Source organism: Crinia signifera, chromosome 11 (assembly GCF_055691185.1).
Source record: "Crinia signifera chromosome 11, ASM5569118v1, whole genome shotgun sequence".
Classification (NCBI taxonomy): Eukaryota; Metazoa; Chordata; class Amphibia; order Anura; family Myobatrachidae; genus Crinia; species Crinia signifera.
The window spans coordinates 120,740,792-120,762,261 of record NC_139227.1 but is presented as its reverse complement, the minus strand read 5'-3'; the positions used below and the strand labels follow the sequence as shown (position 1 = coordinate 120,762,261).

Here is a 21,470-nt window from a genome sequence, read left to right as displayed (position 1 = left end):
GAACATGGTTACATTATCACACTGTCCAGCAATGAACATGGTTACATTATCACACTGTCCAGCAATGAACATGGTTACATTATCACACTGTCCAGCAATAAATGGTTACATATCACACTGTCCAGCAATGAACATGGTTACATTATCCCACTGTCCAGCAATGAACATGGTTACATTACCCCACTGTCCAGCAATGAACATGGTTACATTATCACACTGTCCAGCAATGAACATGGTTACATTATCGCACTGTCCAGCAATGAACATGGTTACATTATCACACTGTCCAGCAATGAACATGGTTACATATCACAATGTCCAGCAATGAACACAGTAACACTAATAGCACGGATGGGGAAAGTTGATGGGATGTGAGATCTCTGGATGGGAGCAATGATTATGGGATATGACTGAGATGAGCATTACATACACCTACCTGGTATAAATGTGACTGAGAGATGAGCATTATATACACCTACCTGGTATAGATATGTGACTGTATGTACACACTGTGACTGGGAGCTGCAGCAGGGACGCTGCTCCCACACATACAATGCAGAGTGTAGCGGATGCTGCATGAGCTCAATACTGGGAACTCATCCAACTTAGGACGCTGCAGCATTTTCTGCTGACTGGCTGCGGTCGCAGGATCCCTACTACACATCCTGGCATTCTGCACACCGGCTCGTCACGCTACACTGACTGGTGGGCTGCACAGCAGCAGAGGAGCCCAGGGATGTGTATGAGAGGGGACTGATAATGAGCAAGGTGCAGTTACTGCAATCTCAGCATAAGACCATCCAGTGCTGGGTCTGATCATTGTTGTATTGGAGCTGATAACCCAACGTGACAGAAGATGAATGGACCTGCAGCAATCGGGAATTGTCTACCGGTCAGGCTGCTGGGCTCATTGCAGCGGGGAAGGGGTGATGGGAACAGACAGTGGGAATCATGGAATACTTGTGTACAGGGGAATGTGTCATTGGTTCAGGTCGACAGTCAAAAGGTCAACATGATGAGTTTTTACATGTCGACCTGTCCTTCAGTGGTGGACCCAATGCATGTCAACCTAAACAGGGTCACCTAAAGACCATATCCCGTGTAGGGAATGCAGTGATTCTCAACCCCGGTCCTCAGGACACCCCCATGTTTTCCAGGTCGCCTGCAGCTGCCCTCTGTTTCACCAACTGTCACATTTAAAAAATGCACAGGTGACCTGGAAAACATGAAGTGTGTCGGTTGAGAACCACTGGAATAGGGGGTCCCTAACCAGACCCAGACTAGTATGTCGCTCATCCGGAATTACGTCCAGATCTGTCGTCATAGCACGGTATTGAGTGTGCGCAGAATCATGTGCGGATATTGGTCTGTACTCCCCTATGAGGTGCCACCGCCCGTATGCCAGCCGCCGCCACTATCCGTGCCTGTACCCAGTGCCATGGATGCATCCGACGCATGTCAGTATACGCATTACTCTGCGCTGCCTGCAGTTCTGTCACAAGTGAGATGCAGCTACGTAGCGGGCAGATGCATGTGCTCAGCTTACCTGGGGTAAACATTAGAAATGTACAGATCTATGCGTATTACCATTGATACAGCACACACAGATGTTGCCACGCTCAGCGTGGTCGCTAGTGCCTGTTTGGCGAACCATGCAACACCCGTGACTCTGGGATCCTGACTGCCGACCAATGTATTCCGAATGAGCCACGGGTGCAACTACGACACACGCCGGAGTGCACACGCGTAGCACCATACATGGACGCGCGACTTCAGTGCACACAAACGTCTGTAACAAGTATATGTGTATACCTTTAAATAACAATAACATAACTCCCAACTGTCCCGCTTATCGCGGGAATATCCCGATTTTTTGTGGACATCCCTCCTGCGGAAGTTGGGAGCCCCCCCCCCCCCTGTTGTCCGTTAATAGACGCTGTGCGCATAGCCAGAGGGGCTGGGGCCATAGCCAGCAGCTCACGGAGCTGCTGGGCATGCCCCCACAGTGGGAAAACTGGGTGTGGCCTCACGGCAGCATCGCTGGGTGTGGCCTCTGTAGCCACGCCAAAAAAAAACGGTGCATAAGCTGCCCCGCCGGCCCCTCTTCAAATGTTGGGAGGTATCATATAACACAGTAACTTTAATGAGTAATTCTGTGAGCAGATGCCGTTAGGATGACGGCAGTCGGAATTCCAACCAGTGGCCTCAGCACTGGTGCTGGAATGTCGACATCAGTGGAGATGCTGACACCAGCATTGGGATTCGGTTCAGTGGGTTTCCACTGTTGGCCTCCCGACCACCGCGCCATCCTGCCTCCTGGTCACGTATACTGAATCCCTGTGCGTGTTTTGGTGTAGAGGCCTACTTACTAACAATATTTCCTGGGAACCCCTCCAAAAACATCTTCCTCCAAAACAAAGTATCCCCTGTACGTATGCAAGGGTATCTGGCGGCCAATACCAAGGTAGAGGAGTTAACAAAGGAAAAGCATGTGTGCGTGCAACACAACTATCTGTGAGCAGCTTCTCATGCAGACTGATACGTACAATACAACAATGGTTTTATATGTACACATGCGCAGAACCCACACTGTGCGTATGCAGATCCGGGGCTGCCGTGTTGCTCGCTATGCCCCAAATGCTGGCTGACATGCTGCCTGCATTTGGGGAAGGCAATGGACAACAGCGTTAAAGAAAACGGGCTGGTCAGCCATGTTTTCTAGGCTTGCTGAAGCCACTCGCTTCTTTGTGGGATGCAGCGTCAGCAGGTTGAGTTTCCCTAGGCATCCTTAGTAACACGAGGGACAATCTGATGCCCAGGGTTCACACGGATGGTCAGACGCTGCATCCTGGAGCACAGCAGCAGCAGATCACAGAAGCTGGCATGGGGAGCTCTGTGCAAAGACTCAGCGGCTGTGTGATCTGCTGCGCATGTTCCATGGCTGCACCTACTGCCCATTCAATGGACAGGGGTTCTCAAACTCGGTCCTCAGGACCCCACTCTGTTCACGTTTTCCAGGTCACCCGGCAAGTGCACTCATTACTGATTGACACATTTTAAAAGATCCACAGGTGGAGCTAATTACGTCACTTGTGATTCTGCGAGGAGACCTGCAAACCATGCACTGTGTGGGGTCCTGAGGACCGAGTTTGAGGACCTGCAGTCTAATACCAGGGCCTACAAGCCTCTCTGTACATAGCGGGAGTCCAATTCAGGAAGCTACAGAGAATGGTGAGTAATAAAGCAGCTAGAGAAGCCTGGGTACTGTATATTCCATTCCCCCCACCAACTACACACTGCTACAGAACCACAAGTCCCAGCATGCATGGTCTATACGTGTAAAGGCTGCTGGGACCTGTGGTTCCGGAACTTTGCGCGCCCCCTGGCGGCAGACGCAGCGTGACACCTACCCAGGCGCAAAGCAGCTGCCGCTCTTCCTGCTCTCCACTCATCTTATCACTTCCGTATGTGACGTCAGCCAGCGACGAATAGAAGCAGTGAGTACGCCAGCGCCATCTGCTGGCGAGAGGGGGAATTATGTGTAAAAAGTCTTGTAAAGGGAATATACAGATGAATCTGTTCTCGTCATGTAATTTATGGCTTGTTTCTGAGAGGTCTTTAGAACAAAGCAGAAAGAAATGGTGAAGCTTCCTTCTCCTGCGCTTTACATGAACACCTGCACATGGGAACACTTTACAGCCATTAGCTGGAATAAAATAATAATACAAACACCTGGGCTGTTACCATATGTATACTCTGCTAGTGTGCTACTGCTTGGCAGGTTTTGCTGCTTTGCAGTGTTTGCGAGCGTGGGCAAATCAAATGCGTGATTGCATAGGCCCTTATTCTGATTCGGTCGGTACGGCCCGCGTGCGGCCGTACCGCCGATGTTTTTGTTCTGCACATGCGCAGAGGTCATTCTGCGCATGTGCAGCCCCCTTCGCCGCAGACGGATTTCGTCCGCCGCAAAGGGGGCGTATAGGGGCGTGAGGGGCTTCAGCCCCTCATTTCCCTATGTGTACGCCCCGCGTTTCATGGGCGTTCCCATGCAAACGCGGGGCGTATGCATGGTAATGAGGGCATGACGCCCTCATTACCATGACATGGGGGCGGAAAGCTGACGTCGCCGGATGTCAGCTTTCAGCCCCCTTTCAAGCTCCCACACGGACGATTGTCCGTGTGGTCTGAGCTTGCGGGAGCTGCCGCGGCGTGCGGGCCTGCCTTCGATGGTCGTCGACCATCGAAGGCAGGGGGCAGCTCCCACCATGGTGGAGGCGTAGCCTCCACCATTTTTGTACGGATCGCCAGCCGTCCGTGTACGGACGGCCGTGGCGATCCGTCGGGTGGGCGGGGACTGGTTTGTGCGGTCAGAGCCCCGTGTGCGGCTCTGACCGCACCAACCAGAATAAGGGCCATAGTTATCTTCTACCCTGGATTGTCCCAGAGAGGCCCAATCCTTGCAATGGTGGGAGAAGGGGTCTAGGCACTTGGATTGTATCAGTTATATATTCTGAGCTTGCGAGCAGGGCCCTCCTACCTCTATGTCAGTTTGTTTTATCACTGTTATTTCCAATTGTAAAGTGCAACAGAATATCCTGCGCTATATAAGCATAGTTGCCTCCCCTCCTGTATTCCGCAGAAGATTCCCTGACATAACAGCGATCTCCCTCATTAGTCTAGCAATCTCCCTCTCTCCCTCATTAGTCTAGCAATCTCCCTCATGTCACCTAGTCCACATTACACTGTTACATCATAGTTACCTCCCCTCCTGCATTCTGCAGGAGACTCCCTGACATAGCAGCAATCTCCCTCTCTCCCCCATTAGTCTAGCAATCTCCCTCATGTCACCTAGCTAACATTACACTGTTACATCATAGTTACCTCCCCTCCTGCATTCTGCAGGAGACTCCCTGACATAGCAATCTCCATCTCTCCCTCATTAGTGTAGCAATCTCCCTCATGTCACCTAGCCCACATTACACTGTTACATCATAGTTACCTCCCCTCCTGCATTCTGCAGGAGACTCCCTGACATAGCAGCAATCTCCCTCTCTCCCTCATTAGTCTAGCAATCTCCCTCATGTCACCTAGCCCACATTACACTGTTACATCATAGTTACCTCCCCTCCTGCATTCTGCAGGAGACTCCCTGAAATAGCAGCAATCTCCATCTCTCCCTCATTAGTCTAGGACTCTCCCTCATGTTACCTAGCCCACATTATACTATTATATCATAGTTACCTCCCCTCCTGCATTCTGCAGGAGACTCCCTGAAATAGCAGCAATCTCCATCTCTCCCTCATTAGTCTAGCAATCTCCCTCATGTCACCTAGCCCACATTACACTGTTACATCATAGTTACCTCCCCTCCTGCATTCTGCAGGAGACTCCCTGAAATAGCAGCAATCTCCATCTCTCCCTCATTAGTCTAGCACTCTCCCTCATGTTACCTAGCCCACATTATACTGTTACATCATAGTTACCTCCCCTCCTGCATTCTGCAGGAGACTCCCTGAAATAGCAGCAATCTCCATCTATCCCCCATTAGTCTAGCAATCTCCCTCAAGTCACCTAGCCCACATTACACTGTTACATCATAGTTACCTCCCCTCCTGCATTCTGCAGGAGACTCCCTGACATAGCAGCAATCTCCCTCTCTCCCTCATTAGTCTAGCAATCTCCCTCATGTCACCTAGCCAACATTACATTGTTACATCATAGTTACCTCCCTTCCTACATTCTGCAGAGACTCCCTGAAATAGCAGCAATCTCCATCTCTCCCCCATTAGTCTAACAATCTCCCTCATGTCACCTAGCCCACATTACACTGTTCCATCATAGTTACCTCCCTCCTGCATTCTGCAGGAGACTCCCTGAAATAGCAGCAATCTCCATCTCTCCCTCATTAGTATAGCAATCTCCCTCATGTCACCTAGCCCACATTATACTGTTACATTGTTTACCAAGTATAGTATCGCTTACTGCTTTGGGGCTCGCCTACATTTATATATAAGTAATTTTAAAAGATTCCCCTCAGATATAGCAGTACACACCCACGCTTCTAGGTGCCACGTTCACAATCTCTTTTTCACAATCTCTTCCTATATGGAACTAGACACGCCCTTTGGGTGGAGCATGATACAACCCCTGAATGGGGCACTTTGCAAAATTCTATTACCAACTATAATCTCCCTGAAACTAGTTTTCAAAAGTAGGCAAGTAGGTTTATAATAAACTGCAAATTTAAAAATAAATCATTACCATCTCCACAACCTGTAATAGAGGCACTGTACCCAGGGCTGTCTTAATGGTTTAAATTCTAGGGGCAATCAAGCAGGGGAGGGCTGAGCGGAGGGGAATCTACTGCTATTATTATCGCTTCTCGGCCTTTTGGCTAAGATCAAGTGTAGTATCTGTTCTTATCAGTGGGTATGGACTGGCCTCTGGCAGAGAATAGAGAAAGGCTGGACTGAGTAGCTGCTCTGATGGGCGGAGGGTGTGGGACCCCTCTTTTTTGCCTGGGAGTGGTGAAAAGTCTGGCTGAGTACCTTCACCTCTGCCTTTGGTAGGAAGTGTTGTTTCCGTAAATCCACTGGTAAGAGGGGGGGAGAAACACTGGGCCTAGTAGTTTGACTCTCTTGACGGGGTTCGTAGCCCCCGAACGATGAGACAGCGAAAGGCTCAGTCTAGTATCCATTCCCAGGGAGCGGAGAAAAGCTGAGACCGAGCAGATTGGTCCAGGTTGGGTAGGGCCCCAGCCTGGGCACAGCGAAAAGCTCAGCCTAGTATCTTAACCCTGGGAGCGGAGAAACACTGGGACCGAGTAGATTGCTCTTCCGAGGGGGGTGCAGCCCCTAAGGGAGTCTTTCAAAAAGCCCAGTGGAGTACCCATTCCCATGCCAGGGGCTGGAAAATGCCCTACGATGGGAACAGAGAAACCTTGGTCGGACGCTGATCGGTCGGTTGCTTGGAGTCCGAGGCTGCACTGTGCCCCTGGGGAAACTCGGGGGTGCCGAACATGCACGGGTGATCCCAAAATCACCATGCACTAGTATGGCACTTGCACTGCGCACTTCCCTTCAGGTAGCGCTTCACGTCCTTACCCCGTCCTTTTGGATGGGGTAGGACAATTTTTCACACCCCCACCCTGGCCTTCTGGCTAGGGTCCTTTATTATTTATTTCTCTTCCCCCTCTCACGTTTGTCACTTTTCACGTTCCTTGTTTTTTTGGGTTGTGTGGTCGACCCTTTCGGGCCTTCCATTTCCCCAATGTGCCGAAGCTCTCGCCTTTTGGGGAGAGCTTCGGTCCCCCCGAGGACGACCCCGAGCCGCAAGGCGGAGGGAAGTCCACTGCGGGTCTCTCCAAACCATGGGGTGCGGAGGACCCACCATCCTAACCCTTTCGGGGGTTGAGGAATGAGGGTCTCTCTAAGCTTCGGCGAAGAGGACCCACCGTTCCCTATTTTCCCCTCTTCGGCCTTATGGTTGAGAGGGGTTAGGGGAAAAACGGGGCCCTGTCTCCTAGGAGACAGACCCATTCGATCGCACGGCCTCCTTTGCACGTGTTTAGGCACAGCACTGGTGGTGGGGAGCACACCTCGGGCTCCTGAGTTTTTTCAAACTCATCTACTGCTATTACTGAAAATACTGTTCGGTTGGCCTGATTGTTAATAACACCCAATCAGAACACTCAGACAGAATGCTCTACCTGCTGCCAGCCTGCAGCCAGACAGTGAATGATTGTCATTATGCTGGATGGTTGGAAGTGGAACTACCCACAAATGAAAGTGCTGACAGCTAACCACCTTCTACCTTGACTCCCCACCCGGAAGTTGGTCCAGTGGCGGATTCAGGGGGGGGGGGGGGGCACCCGGGCATGTGCCCCCCCTGTCATTTATTTTGTAGCTGAGGACCAGGGCTTTCCAACGAGCCCAGCCCTGTGTCTCTAGCCCCCCGGGAACCGGAGATATCGCCTGGCAAACCTGTAACGTTTTTTCCCCATAGGATAATATGGGACCCGTCAATTCTGACCCCCACCCGGTTCCGACGGCTGCCAGTTCCCGCCCTGGCATCGCAGAAGCTTGTGGTTGATGTCATTCAATTCAAAATCGCTGGGCCTTCAATATGATACCAGGTCCAAATCGGTCAATCGGTTCCAGAGATATTGCGTGTAAACCGATTTTTTTATTTTGAAAATGTAATTTCATGGCTGATCATGTTCTTTGAGAGCAGATTACTCTGGAACCAAAAGTTCCAGTTTCACGGAACCAAAATCAATCTAAGCCCACTCAAAAGTTCTTCAATATAATACTTGTCTCATGTAAATGGGTCAGTTGGTTCCGAAGATATAGCCGGTTAAATGAGATAACTGGTTAAAGAGGGGAGTGGTGGTTTTCTCTCCCCCCTTACACCAGAAAATGCAGGGACTAGGCTGGTGTAAAAGGGGCCAACCTGGGAATGCATTTTCTGGTGTGAAAGGGGTATTATTTCAAATAGCCGGGACCTGCAGTGCTCTGAATACAGCCAGGCTCTGCCACTGTCAGTGGCTATCACTTCTGCCTGGCGGTGGCTGTCCCCCTTTACCACGAGCATTTATTCCCCCTTGGCAATGAGCATGTAATCCCACATGGCAACGAGCATGGAACCTCTGGCAATGAGCATGGAACCCTTGGCAATGAGCATGTAGAGAAGCAGCACTTATGTAGCATAATTTTTAACAGGCATTATGGTGTTTGGCATAACACATAATGGACATAATGGCGTGTAACTTAACGTGTAATGGACATTATGGTGTAAATGTTTAATGCGCGCCTTTGGTGGACAATGTCCCTGTTTATGAAGCGTATTGTGAATTTTGGCTTAATCTGTGTGGCATTATGTGAATTCTGGCTCAATCCATGTGGCATTATGTGAATTTTGTCTCAATCCGTGTGGCATTATGTGAATTTTTTCCCAATCCGTGTGGCATTATGTGAATTTTGGCTCAATCCGTGTGGCATTATGTGAATTTTGACACAATCCATTTGGCATTATGTGAATTTTGGCTCAATCCGTGTGTGTTATTATGTAAATTTTGGCTCAATCCATGTGGCATTATGTGAATTTTGACACAATCCATGTGGCATTATTTTAATTTTGGCTCAATCCATGTGGCATTATGTCAATTTTGGCTCATTCCATTTGGCATCATGTGTAAGGGGCAAGTATAATGGGGTCTAGTATTTTGTTGCATGATGTGTAGAAGTTGTATATGGTGTTGACACGCCTGTTGAGTGGCCACACACCCTTTTCCGAAACGCGCCTTTGGCGCGCGCACAACTACATCCTTCACTTTTGTCGCCATGGTGGGCCTGCGTACTTTAAATGCCAGGGCCCATTTTTAATTCCATTCCCACCCTCTTCTGCCGCTCTCTTAGCATGTACACTGGCACCACTAACACTGCCCCTCCCCCACCCAAACCCTTTTATCATGGTGCCCCCCCTGTCATTTTATCCTGGATCCGCCCCTGAGTTAGTCCAAAAGATATTAACAGTTAACAAATGTGAGCACACCTGAAAACCAAGAACCAGTCTAACTCCAACTGAGATTTGCACCAAGAACAGGTAACCAGCCGTTCATTTTTACCTATAACAGCCAACAAAAACAGCACTAAAGGTGCGAACACTCAAGACGATATAGTTATCGATATGAACAATAGTTGTTATTGTGAACAATATTTGTGTACGCATTATGGGCTTCATTCAGACGTGATCACGGTGCGTCTTAACCGCAGAGTCCTGCGATCAGCTATCCGCCGCTATCTGAGTGAAATCCATGCAAGCTTGTGAGTGGCTTGCAAAAATATTGCAGGTTGCAGTAGCGCAACAATAGCCCCGCAGACCCCGCAGTCATGGGGGGCGTTGTGTAAGTGCAGGCGCCGGTGGTCTGCGGGGCTATTGTAATGCCGCTGTGCTGCAGCCGGGACACACAGATTTACCTGTCTGCGCAGTGGTCCTGGTTCCCCTCCAGGCTTCTGCTGAAATGAAAATGGTCCATCATAAAATGTCTGCCCCCATACAGCAGACAGTTCTCTAAAACTTTCTGGTGTATGGGGGCGGACATTTTGAGATGGTCTGTTTTCATACCAGCAGAAGCCAGGAGGGGACCCGGGACTGACTGCAGACAAAATCTGCGGGTCCCTGGCACAGCAAGCGGAGGGTAAGGCATGGGGGACACAGGGGGTATGGGCAGTGGGTAATAACTTTACTGTGGGGTGGGGGCTACCTAAATTTTTGGCGACGGGAGAGCAATTTAGATAGTTACGCCGCTGGCAGGCCATCGAATGGCTGAAAATCTATTCGTAAACCACTCACCATCGAATGAGTTTTCCAGCATGTGAGGTCTGTGCGTGCCAGGCGTCTGCGATAAAAACAGGCTGATCGTGGGCCGGAGCTGACGTCACATGACTTCCCTGAAAACGCCTGGGTGCTCCTGTGTTTGCCCTGACACTCCCAGAAAACTCACAAACACTGGTTTTCTGTCATTCAACTTGCGAATGGTTAGCTATCAAATTTTGTTATATCGCTATATGGCCTCCCGTGTGTGTGTGTGTGTGTGTGGTACGATCAGTGGCAAATGCAGGATTTTTAGAGGTGAAGTTTGCAAATGTGTTCCAAAATCTCCCACTCTGCAGCACATTGGAGTAAGTACGGGAGTCTGGGGGAGCGGTAACAGCCCTGATGTAATCCAAAATCTCCCACTCTGCAGCACATTGGAGTAAGTACGGGAGTCTGGGGGAGCGGTAACAGCCCTGATGTAATCCAAAAACTCCCACTCTGCAGCACATTGGAGTAAGTACGGGAGTCTGGGGGAGCGGTAACAACCCTGATGTAATCCAAAATCTCCCACTCTGCAGCACATTGGAGTAAGTACGGGAGTCTGGGGGAGCGGTAACAACCCTGATGTAATCCAAAATCTCCCACTCTGCAGCACATTGGAGTAAGTACGGGAGTCTGGGGGAGCGGTAACAGCCCTGATGTAATCCAAAATCTCCCACTCTGCAGCACATTGGAGTAAGTACGGGAGTCTGGGGGAGCGGTAACAGCCCTGAAAATTTGTCCTGTTATACACTGGATACTGTATGGAATACAGTATTAATATTTAACAGTAAAGATGGTCTATACCAGGGGTGGGGAACCTTTTTTCTACGGAGGGCCATTTGGAAAATTTGAAAACCCTTCGGGGACCATATAAAAATGATCAATTATCGGCATATACACGTGGGCATTATTCACAGTGCAGCGGCATATACATGTGGGCATTATACACAGGGCAGCGGCATATACATGCGGGCATTATACACACTGGCAGCAGCATATACATGTGGGCATTATACACAGGGCAGTGGCATATACATGTGGGCATTATACACAGGGCAGCGGCATATACATGCGGGCATTATACACACTGGCAGCGGCATATACATGTGGGCATTATACACACTGGCAGCGGTATATACATGTGGGCATTATACACAGGGCAGCGGCATATACATGTGGGCATTATACACAGGGCAGTGGCATATACATGTGGGCATTATACACAAGGCACCGGCATATACATGTTGGCATTATACACACGGGCAGCGGCATATACATGTGGGCATTATACACAGGGCACCGGCATATACATGTGGGCATTATACACAGGGCAGCGGCATATACATGTTGGCATTATACACACTGGCAGTGGTATATACATGTGGGCATTATACACAGGGCAGCGGCATATACATGTGGGCATTATACACACTGGCAGCGGCATATACATGTGGGCATTATACACACTGGCAGCGATATATACATGTGGGCATTATACACACTTACAGCGACATATACATGTGGGCATTATACACACTGGCAGCGGCATATACATGTGGGCATTATACACAGGGCAGCGGCATATACATGTGGGCATTATACACACTGGCAGCGGCATATACATGTGGGCATTATACACACTGGCAGCGGCATATACATGTGGGCATTATACACACTGACAGCGGCATATACATGTGGGCATTATACACAGGGCAGCGGCATATACATGTGGGCATTATACACAGGGCAGCGGCATATACATGTGGGCATTATACACAGGGCAGCGGCATATACATATGGGCATTATACACACGGGCAGCGGCATATACATGTGGGCATTATACACAGGGCAGCGGCATATACGCGTGGGCATTATACACAATGGCAGCGGCATATACATGTGGGCATTATACACACTGGCAGCGGCATATACATGTGGGCATTATACACAGGGCAGCGGCATATACATGTGGGCATTATACACAGGGCAGCGGCATATACATATGGGCATTATACACACGGGCAGCGGCATATACATGTGGGCATTATACACAGGGCAGCGGCATATACGCGTGGGCATTATACACAAGGGCAGCGGCATATACATGTGGGCATTATACACACTGGCAGCGGCATATACATGTGGGCATTATACACACGGGCAGCGACATATACATGTGGGCATTATACACACTGACAGCGGCATATACATGTGGGCATTATACACAGGGCACCGGCATATACATGTGGGCATTATACACAGGGCAGCGGCATATACATGTGGGCATTATACACAGAGCAGCGGCATATACATGTGGGCATTATACACACGGGCAGCGGCATATACATGTGGGCATTATACACAGGGCAGCGGCATATACGCATGGGCATTATACACACTGGCAGCGGCATATACATGTGGGCATTATACACACGGGCAGCGACATATACATGTGGGCATTATACACACGGGCAGCGGCATATACATGTGGGCATTATACACACGGGCAGCGGCATATACATGTGGGCATTATACACAGGGCAGCGGCATATACATGTGGGCATTATACACAGGGCAGCGGCATATACATGTGGGCATTATACACACGGGAAGCGGCATATACATGTGGGCATTATACACACGGGCAGTGGCATATACATGTGGGCAGAGACACCATAAAAAGTGACAGTGTGGAGGAAGGGGGGGTGTCACCCCCAAACAGGTTAATGTGATTATGTCTGATTATGAGAATCAGACATAATCACATTAACCTGTGTGGGGGTGAATCCAGGGGTAAATGACAACCCCTGGATGTGTCAGTCACTGGGGAAGGGAGGGTGAGAGAAGCAGCATTTACCTTTACAAGTTTACACTGATTTAGCTGCAGCACCACAGCGTGATGGCTGCGGCTGCTGTACAGTGACCTGACCTCCGATGCTCCCGCCCATGCAGTGCATGGCGGGCGCATCCCAAACCTCGCGAGTCCCCCTCCCTACCGCCCGCATCACGCCCGACAATCACTGCCGGCGCATCACCTCCACAGCCACTGTGATTGGCGGGCGCGTCTTCTGCACATCTCCCCCGCCACCAACCCGGCTATATTAACGATTAATCAGCCGCCCGCCTATATTACTGATGTATCAGCCGCCCGCCTGCCTATATTACATACCAGGCGCCGGGGATGGCTGCTGTTGCCGCCGGGGAGATGTGCAGAAGACGCGCCCGCCAATCACAGTGGCTGTGGAGGTGATGCGCCGGCAGTGATTGGCGGGTGCGTCTTATGCACATCTCCCCGGCGGCAGCAGCAGCAGCCATCCCCGGCGGCTGGTATGTAATATAGCTGGGCGGGCGGCTGATACTTAAGTAATATAGGCGGGCGGGCGGACGGCTGATTAATCGGTAATATAGCCGGGCGGGTGGCTGTTTAAAAAGTAATATAGGCGGGCGGGCCGGACATACTGGGTGCGGGGGCCGTATCCAGCCCGCGGGCCGGAGGTTCCCCACCCCTGGTCTATCTCCCAATTTATGTTAAGGCTCCGGTCTCTTCCTCCTGGCAGCTGCTCTCTGGTCAATAGCGATGTTTGAGGGCTCAGATCCACACATACATCTCTGCTCTGTCCCTTACACTGCATGATGTGGTGGCAGCTCCGCTCTGTCCCTTACACTGCATGATGTGTTGGCAGCTCTGCTCTGTCCCTTACGCTGCATGATGTGGTGGCAGCTCCGCTCTGTCCCTTACGCTGCATGATGTGGTGGCAGCTCCGCTCTGTCCCTTACACTGCATGATGTGGTGGCAGCTCTGCTCTGTCCCTTACGCTGCATGATGTGGTGGCAGCTCCGCTCTGTCCCTTACGCTGCATGATGTGGTGGCAGCTCCGCTCTGTCCCTTACACTGCATGATGTGGTGGCAGCTCCGCTCTGTCCCTTACACTGTATGATGTGGTGGCAGCTCCGCTCTGTCCCTTACACTGCATGATGTGGTGGCAGCTCCGCTCTGTCCCTTACACTGCATGATGTGGTGGCAGCTCCGCTCTGTCCCTTACACTGTATGATGTGGTGGCAGCTCCGCTCTGTCCCTTACACTGCATGATGTGGTGGCAGCTCCGCTCTGTCCCTTACACTGCATGATGTGGTGGCAGCTCCGCTCTGTCCCTTACACTGCATGATGTGGTGGCAGCTCTGCTCTGTCCCTTACACTGTATGATGTGGTGGCAGCTCTGCTCTGTCCCTTACACTGCATGATGTGGTGGCAGCTCCGCTCTGTCCCTTACACTGCATGATGTGTTGGCAGCTCTGCTCTGTCCCTTACACTGTATGATGTGGTGGCAGCTCCGCTCTGTCCCTTACACTGCATGGTGTGGTGGCAGCTCCGCTCTGTCCCTTACACTGCATGGTGTGGTGGCAGCTCCGCTCTGTCCCTTACACTGCATGATGTGGTGGCAGCTCCGCTCTGTCCCTTACACTGCATGATGTGGTGGCAGCTCCGCTCTGTCCCTTACACTGCATGATGTGGTGGCAGCTCCGCTCTGTCCCTTACACTGCATGATGTGGTGGCAGCTCTGCTCTGTCCCTTACACTGCATGATGTGGTGGCAGCTCCGCTCTGTCCCTTACACTGCATGGTGTAATGGCAGCTCTGCTCTGTCCCTTACACTGCATGATGTGGTGGCAGCTCTGCTCTGTCCCTTACATTGCATGATGTGGTGGCAGCTCCGTCTGTCCCTTACACTGCATGTTGTGGTGGCAGCTCCGTCTGTCCCTTACACTGCATGATGTGGTGGCAGCTCCGCTCCGTCCCTTACACTGCATGATGTGGTGGCAGCTCCGCTCTGTCCCTTACACTGCATGGTGTGGTGGCAGCTCCGCTCCGTCCCTTACACTGCATGATGTGGTGGCAGCTCCGCTCTGTCCCTTACACTGCATGATGTGGTGGCAGCTCCGCTCTGTCCCTTACACTGCATGATGTGGTGGCAGCTCCGCTCCGTCCCTTACACTGCATGATGTGGTGGCAGCTCCGCTCTGTCCCTTACACTGCATGATGTGGTGGCAGCTCCGTCTGTCCCTTACACTGCATGATGTGGTGGCAGCTCCGTCTGTCCCTTACACTGCATGATGTGGTGGCAGCTCCGCTCTGTCCCTTACACTGCATGATGTGGTGGCTGCTCTGCTCTGTCCCTTACACTGCATGATGTGGTGGCAGCTCCGTCTGTCCCTTACACTGCATGATGTGGTGGCAGCTCTGCTCTGTCCCTTACACTGCATGATGTGGTGGCAGCTCCGCTCTGTCCCTTACACTGCATGATGTGGTGGCAGCTCCGCTCTGTCCCTTACACTGCATGGTGTGGTGGCAGCTCCGCTCTGTCCCTTACACTGCATGATGTGGTGGCAGCTCCGCTCTGTCCCTTACACTGCATGATGTGGGGGCCGCTCCGACCTGTCCCTTACACTGCATGATGTGGTGGCAGCTCCGCTCTGTCCCTTACACTGCATGGTGTGGTGGCAGCTCCGCTCTGTCCCTTACACTGCATGATGTGGTGGCAGCTCCGCTCTGTCCCTTACACTGCATGATGTGGTGGCAGCTCCGCTCTGTACCTTACACTGCATGGTGTGGTGGCAGCTCCGCTCTGTCCCTTACACTGCATGATCTGGTGGCAGCTCCGTCTGTCCCTTACACTGGATGTTGTGGTGGCAGCTCCGCTCTGTCCCTTACACTGCATGATGTGGTGGCAGCTCCGCTCTGTCCCTTACACTGCATGATGTGGTGGCGGCTCCGCTCTGTCCCTTACACTGCATGGTGTGTCGGCAGCTCCGCTCTGTCCCTTACACTGTATGATGTGGTGGCAGCTTCGCTCTGTCCCTTACACTGGATGTTGTGGTGGCAGCTCCGCTCTGTCCCTTACACTGCATGATGTGGTGGCAGCTCCGTCTGTCCCTTACACTGCATGATGTGGTGGCAGCTCCGCTCTGTCCCTTACACTGCATGATGTGGTGGCAGCTCCGCTCTGTCCCTTACACTGCATGATGTGGCGGCAGCTCCGCTCTGTCCCTTACACTGCATGATGTGGTGGCAGCTCCGTCCTGTCCCTTACACTGCATGATGTGGTGGCAGCTCCGCTCTGTCCCTTACACTGCATGATGTGGTGGCAGCTCTGCTCTGTCCCTTACACTGTATGATGTGGTGGCAGCTCCGCTCTGTCCCTTACACTGCATGATGTGGTGGCAGCTCCGCTCTGTCCCTTACACTGCATGATGTGGTGGCAGCTCCTCTCTGTCCCTTACACTGCATGATGTGGTGGCAGCTCTATTGATCATATTATATACCAGTGTTATTGTTGTAATAATTTCAGGCACTTGTGGCCCTTAGCATTTTATTGCTGAATAACGTACCAAGCTCTGTATATTGTCATTGTACTGAGCCAGGCTGAATCACCCCTTTAGTTTATGAATTACTTCATTTGACATGACAATTGGTACATTTGCACTAGAGTCACATAGCAGGTGACAGCTTCATTCCACATTGTCGTATAATCCTGTAGCCGAATGTGAATCCCCTGTTCCTAATTATCCAAAGTACTGTAACATGCTAAATACCAGCAGCTTATTGGTGTCACTGTGAAAGTAAACACAATATGCTGCTGCCAAGGTGCCTGGGAGCGCGGGGGGGGGGGGGGGGGTGTATTGCCGCAGCTTCACCTGTCTGCCCATGTGACAATGATTAATGGGGTGGGCGGCTGGCGTCCCCTCCCCAATTTGGAGAACAACGTGCAGCCGAAAAGTAAGTCCTGGCCACCTTTCGGCTGCGAGCAGAGGAAAAGACATTCAATGGTGAGTAAGCATTGAATCATTTTCCGCTGTGCAGGCGCTTGCAAGCGTACACATCCGCTCGTAGCGTAGCGAGGGGATTCGGGCGGTGGGGGGGGGGGGGCGTGCGATTGGCAGGGCAATGGTCACCTGCAGGAGCAGCAGGTGCATGTGTGGTGCCCCAGAACTCCATATAAACCCCACACTCCCGATTGCAGGGCGCCAAGGGTTAACTTTGCCCCGGGGTTTCGCGCCTCAGGGAATGACTGGCGGGCTAAGACAGGCAGGGATTGGCTGGGAAGGTGGAGGAGTGAGAAGAGGAGGAGAGAAGGGGAGTTCAGCGCGTGGGCTGAGAGGAAGTGGAGGAGACACTGACGTGAGGTGGACGCCGGGCGCGGTGTTCGGGATCCCCAAGCCTGGGAGACGCAGTGACCGGACGCCAGCTGAAGCCAGGGATGGTGCGCAGCGGGACTCGTCACGCACAGCCGCCGGCGCAGACACCCGCCGACCCCTAAGAAGATGCCGGGGAGAGGATCGGTGCATGTACCCGCCCTGTCAGCACCAGCCAGGTAGACGGAGAGCCACTGAGTGCGGCAACGCTGCGGCTGCAGCGCCCACACTAGTGCGCCCCGTCGGAAGGGGAGAGATCCAGCAGGAGGCCCCAAGTGAGGACCGGAGACCGGAAGCCAAAGGTCGTGACGGGCAGGAGCCTGCAACAGTAACCAGACACCAGGTATCAACTCCCTGCCTCATCCCGCACACAGCCATTCCCCATCTACTGGTGCCCGCACGCTTCCCCCCTGTACCAGGGCTCACGGTGAGGGTTCCCCGGGGGCCCCAGGCACTAAGGCTCACTGGAGTGCCAAGCCCAATCGGACACCACCCCCTCATAAGGAAAAGTCATTCAGGGATCCAGGACATCCTGTCTGGACTTACTGCCCATGTGACCGCCTGCCTTTTAGGTTAGGGTACCCCTATTCATAGGGACCCCTCCAACTGTAAGGGGACAGTGTCATCTTGTGGCTCAGCTAAGGAAGGCCTTCTCCGGGATTGTATAGTGTAACCCTAGCGTGGATTCTGTTCTAAACGACATCGTCCATTCCCCCTTGTCCGGGAGGGCCGCATCGGACAACTCCATCGGACCGAAATTTCTCCACACACCCCTGTGCACAGGTAGTCCGGGACTGAGTTATATTTAGGGTGACGTCACCTCAGGTTAATTGCCAGTATAGGTGCACCAGCTAGTCAGGTCATTGCCTACTGTTATGGTTGTCGTTGTGGTATTTATTTTATGTGCGATTTATGTGTGCATATCGAACGTAGCCTTCAGTGTTAACGGTACCGTGTCGATTCTTTGACCCAGTAGTAACGTAAAAGCGGGGGTGCTTGACCCCGAAAGCCATCACGGTACTTCGAACACGTGAAGCCTATAGGCCCAAGTGGGCACGTATGTATTCTGACTCTGTATTATTGTTTCATGTGATAACCGCCCGTTATCCGGGTACTTGTTCCATAATTACCTGTTGTTCATTACCATGGCCTTAACCCACAGTCACTGCTCAGCCGTGAGGGTCAGTGGGCAGAGGCTGTACCTAATTCGCAATAAATTTGAGTTGCACTGCAGAACGTGTCCTCTTCATTGAAGTGTCCCTCTCTGGTCCACCGGGTAACAGAAGGACGGACGACCCGGAGTCACCCCTGAAGACGCAAGGTAAGAGGAACCCGTTCCCTCCGTACACTGTGCACCACATCTCTTTTGGCGTCACAACGAACAGGATCCGGGTGCATCAGGAGAGCGACAACTTGGTGAAAGATGGAGCAGCAACAAGGCGGAGAAGTGGTGCAGCAGGCAAATCCGCAAAACCAAGAACAACAGGACGTCCAAGACACAACACCGGCCGCGGCCATAACTCTGCCGTACTACTTCGGGGCCCCGTGGCTCCCGACCTATAGTGGAGACGATGACCAGCCACAGAAGACCTCATTTGCAGACTTCAGGAACAACCTCGAATCCACGTTCCGGATGTATAAGCCTAGCGAGCAGCAGAAGGTGGAAATCCTGATGGGACAGCTAACGGGGTCGGCACGCAGAGAAGTGGCCTCATGGCCAATGGAAGAGAGAAAAAGTGCGACGGACATGCTGAAGGAAATCTTCACCACGTTCGAAACGACGTCCATCCCTGAGCTGAAGATGAAATTGTATGCCCGCAAACAGCGGCCAAATGAGTCCCTACGGGACTACGCCTTGAGTCTGCAGGAGATGCTAAAGGCCATCGTGGCGGTAGACCCGGAGGAGGTATGAAACGCAGACAAAGCCCTAACGACTCAATTCGTTGAAGGAGTGTCCCAAGAGAACGTTAAGGTTCAACTGCGATTGCTGAAGTCACAGATGCCAGGCAAGACCTTCCGGGACTTTAAGACGGCTGCCCTCGCCATCGTCGGTAACCCCAAAGGAAGGGAGGAAGAGTACCCAGAATTGATTGGCTTCAGAGAAGGAGTGAAACCGACAGGAGCCACAGCCAGCGGCACGGAGAAGGCGAAATGGCCCCACGACTTGGCAGTACAGGGTGGCCAACAGCCCAACAGAGACGCGACGCAGACGCTCCAGAAACAAATGGAGGAACTGGCCGTCGGGATGGTGGAGATGCAGAGAGAGATGCGTCGGATGGCAAGTGCACCGGCACCGAGCTATGCAGAACCAAGATGGAGAACCGAAAGACAAAGACCGGCCCGAAGCAGGTGGGGACCGCCCCGAGAGTATGGACGGCAGCCTCCCGACCAGTTTGATGGGCAGGGACGTCTGACGTACTACCGAAGCCAGGAGGCTGGAAGCACCGAGAGAGACGGCAACCAGGATGAAGGGTTAAACCCCAACACCCCGAGGTCGAGGGCCGAACCTCGGGGGGGACGGGAAGCTTAGGTCCAGCCCCAGAAGATGGGCAGGCTTGCTATGGCAGACAATGCTATATCGGTGCAAGCGAATTACCTGCCGCATCGGATCGTTACCCTTCAGCCCGCGTAAAGAACCAGGGAAGGGTGGTCTGGTTTCACGTACAACGGGGATTCGGTTTTATTAATTGTGCTGACGCAGAAAGGGATATCTTCGTCCACTTCACAGCTATTGAGAAGAAAAATGCAAGAGATTCTTATTGAAGTCTTGGGTCCGGGGAGCCGGTGGAATTCGACATCATCAGGGGAAGAAAGGGCCTCCGGGCAGCCAACGTCACTGGCCCCGGTTGCGTTCCAGTCAGAGGCACCCAGCATGCCGCAAGAAGAGAGCGCCGTTGGAATTACCCAAGCCACAGAAGTCATCCACGACACTACCCCTCCAAAGATCCACCCCAACGGAGTGGTATGTACCCCAAGGAAGCAGAAAATGGGGTAGGAAGAAGTAATGGGAAAACATACGGATGTAGCCAACAGAGTTCCCAGGGCCGAGTGCAGAGTGAACTAATGAAGAATAAGCGGTCACGAAACAAAGTGAACCCCGAGCAGGAGCTGAGCTCGTACATAGCCGCAGTCGAACCCATGTTGATGATGGTGGGTGGCCAGACCTCGAGGCTCGACAGCGTCCGTCCAGCATCGGCCCACCGAAGTCAGCGCAGGCTCCGCCCAAGACCGGATCAAAAGCTAGAAGAAGCATCAAAGGATGATGGGGATGAAGAGCCGAATAGTGAAGCGGTCCTCTTGCCTCCGCTGCCCACTGACCCTCTCGAGCTATTGATGGCAGTGGGCTGGTCCACTATGCCACGGCAAGCCAAGCCTAGGCCGCCAGTTGAATTACGCACGCCTTGCGCGGCTGTGGAGGTGGCCCCCGAGTCCGAGCTAAGGCGCTCTGAAAGGAGTACTCGGGGTACACTTCCCCGGCGGTACCAGGATTAGATACCTTTCCATAACCTGCTGTATGTATTGTAAACTAAAAAAACTGTCACTGTTACTGTTGTAAATGTGATTTGAGTGGAAAAGACAATTATCCGCTGTGTTGTGATGCGCGGGGACACGCATCTGAAAAAGCGGGGGTGAATGTGGTGCCCCTGAACTCCATATAAACCCCGCACTCCCGATTGCAGGGCGCCAAGGGTTAACTTTGCCCCGGGGTTTCGCGCCTCAGGGAATGACTGGCGGGCTAAGACAGGCAGGGATTGGCTGGGAAGGTGGAGGAGTGAGAAGAGGAGGAGAGAAGGGGAGTTCAGCGCGTGGGCTGAGAGGAAGCGGAGGAGACACTGACGTGAGGTGGACGCCGGGCGCGGTGTTCGGGATCCCCAAGCCTGGGAGACGCAGTGACCGGACGCCAGCTGAAGCCAGGGATG

At 52.3% G+C, this 21,470-nt stretch overlaps 1 protein-coding gene and 1 pseudogene across 8 annotated transcripts in view; one reads left to right on the top strand and one right to left on the bottom strand.

Moving 5' to 3' along the window:
- The window catches only part of SERGEF (secretion regulating guanine nucleotide exchange factor), a 461,739-nt gene extending 458,233 nt beyond the window's left edge, over positions 1 to 3,506 (bottom strand). For 4 of the 8 annotated variants that reach the window (XR_014465527.1, XR_014465528.1, XM_083164591.1 and 1 more), the window contains exon 1: positions 480 to 689. Coding sequence is in view for 5 of the 8 variants with exons in the window: in XM_083164591.1 (XP_083020717.1) it covers positions 480 to 578 (99 nt within the window). In the remaining 3 variants the exon portion in view is untranslated. Of the gene's footprint in view, positions 1 to 479; positions 695 to 3,410 lie in introns of those variants that run through there. The other 4 variants (XR_014465525.1, XM_083164592.1, XM_083164594.1 and 1 more) reach the window with 4 other exon arrangements.
- A 2,868-nt stretch (positions 3,507 to 6,374) lies between these two features.
- LOC146046468 (U2 spliceosomal RNA) lies at positions 6,375 to 6,594 on the top strand (annotated as a pseudogene).
- Positions 6,595 to 21,470: the final 14,876 nt, after the last annotated feature.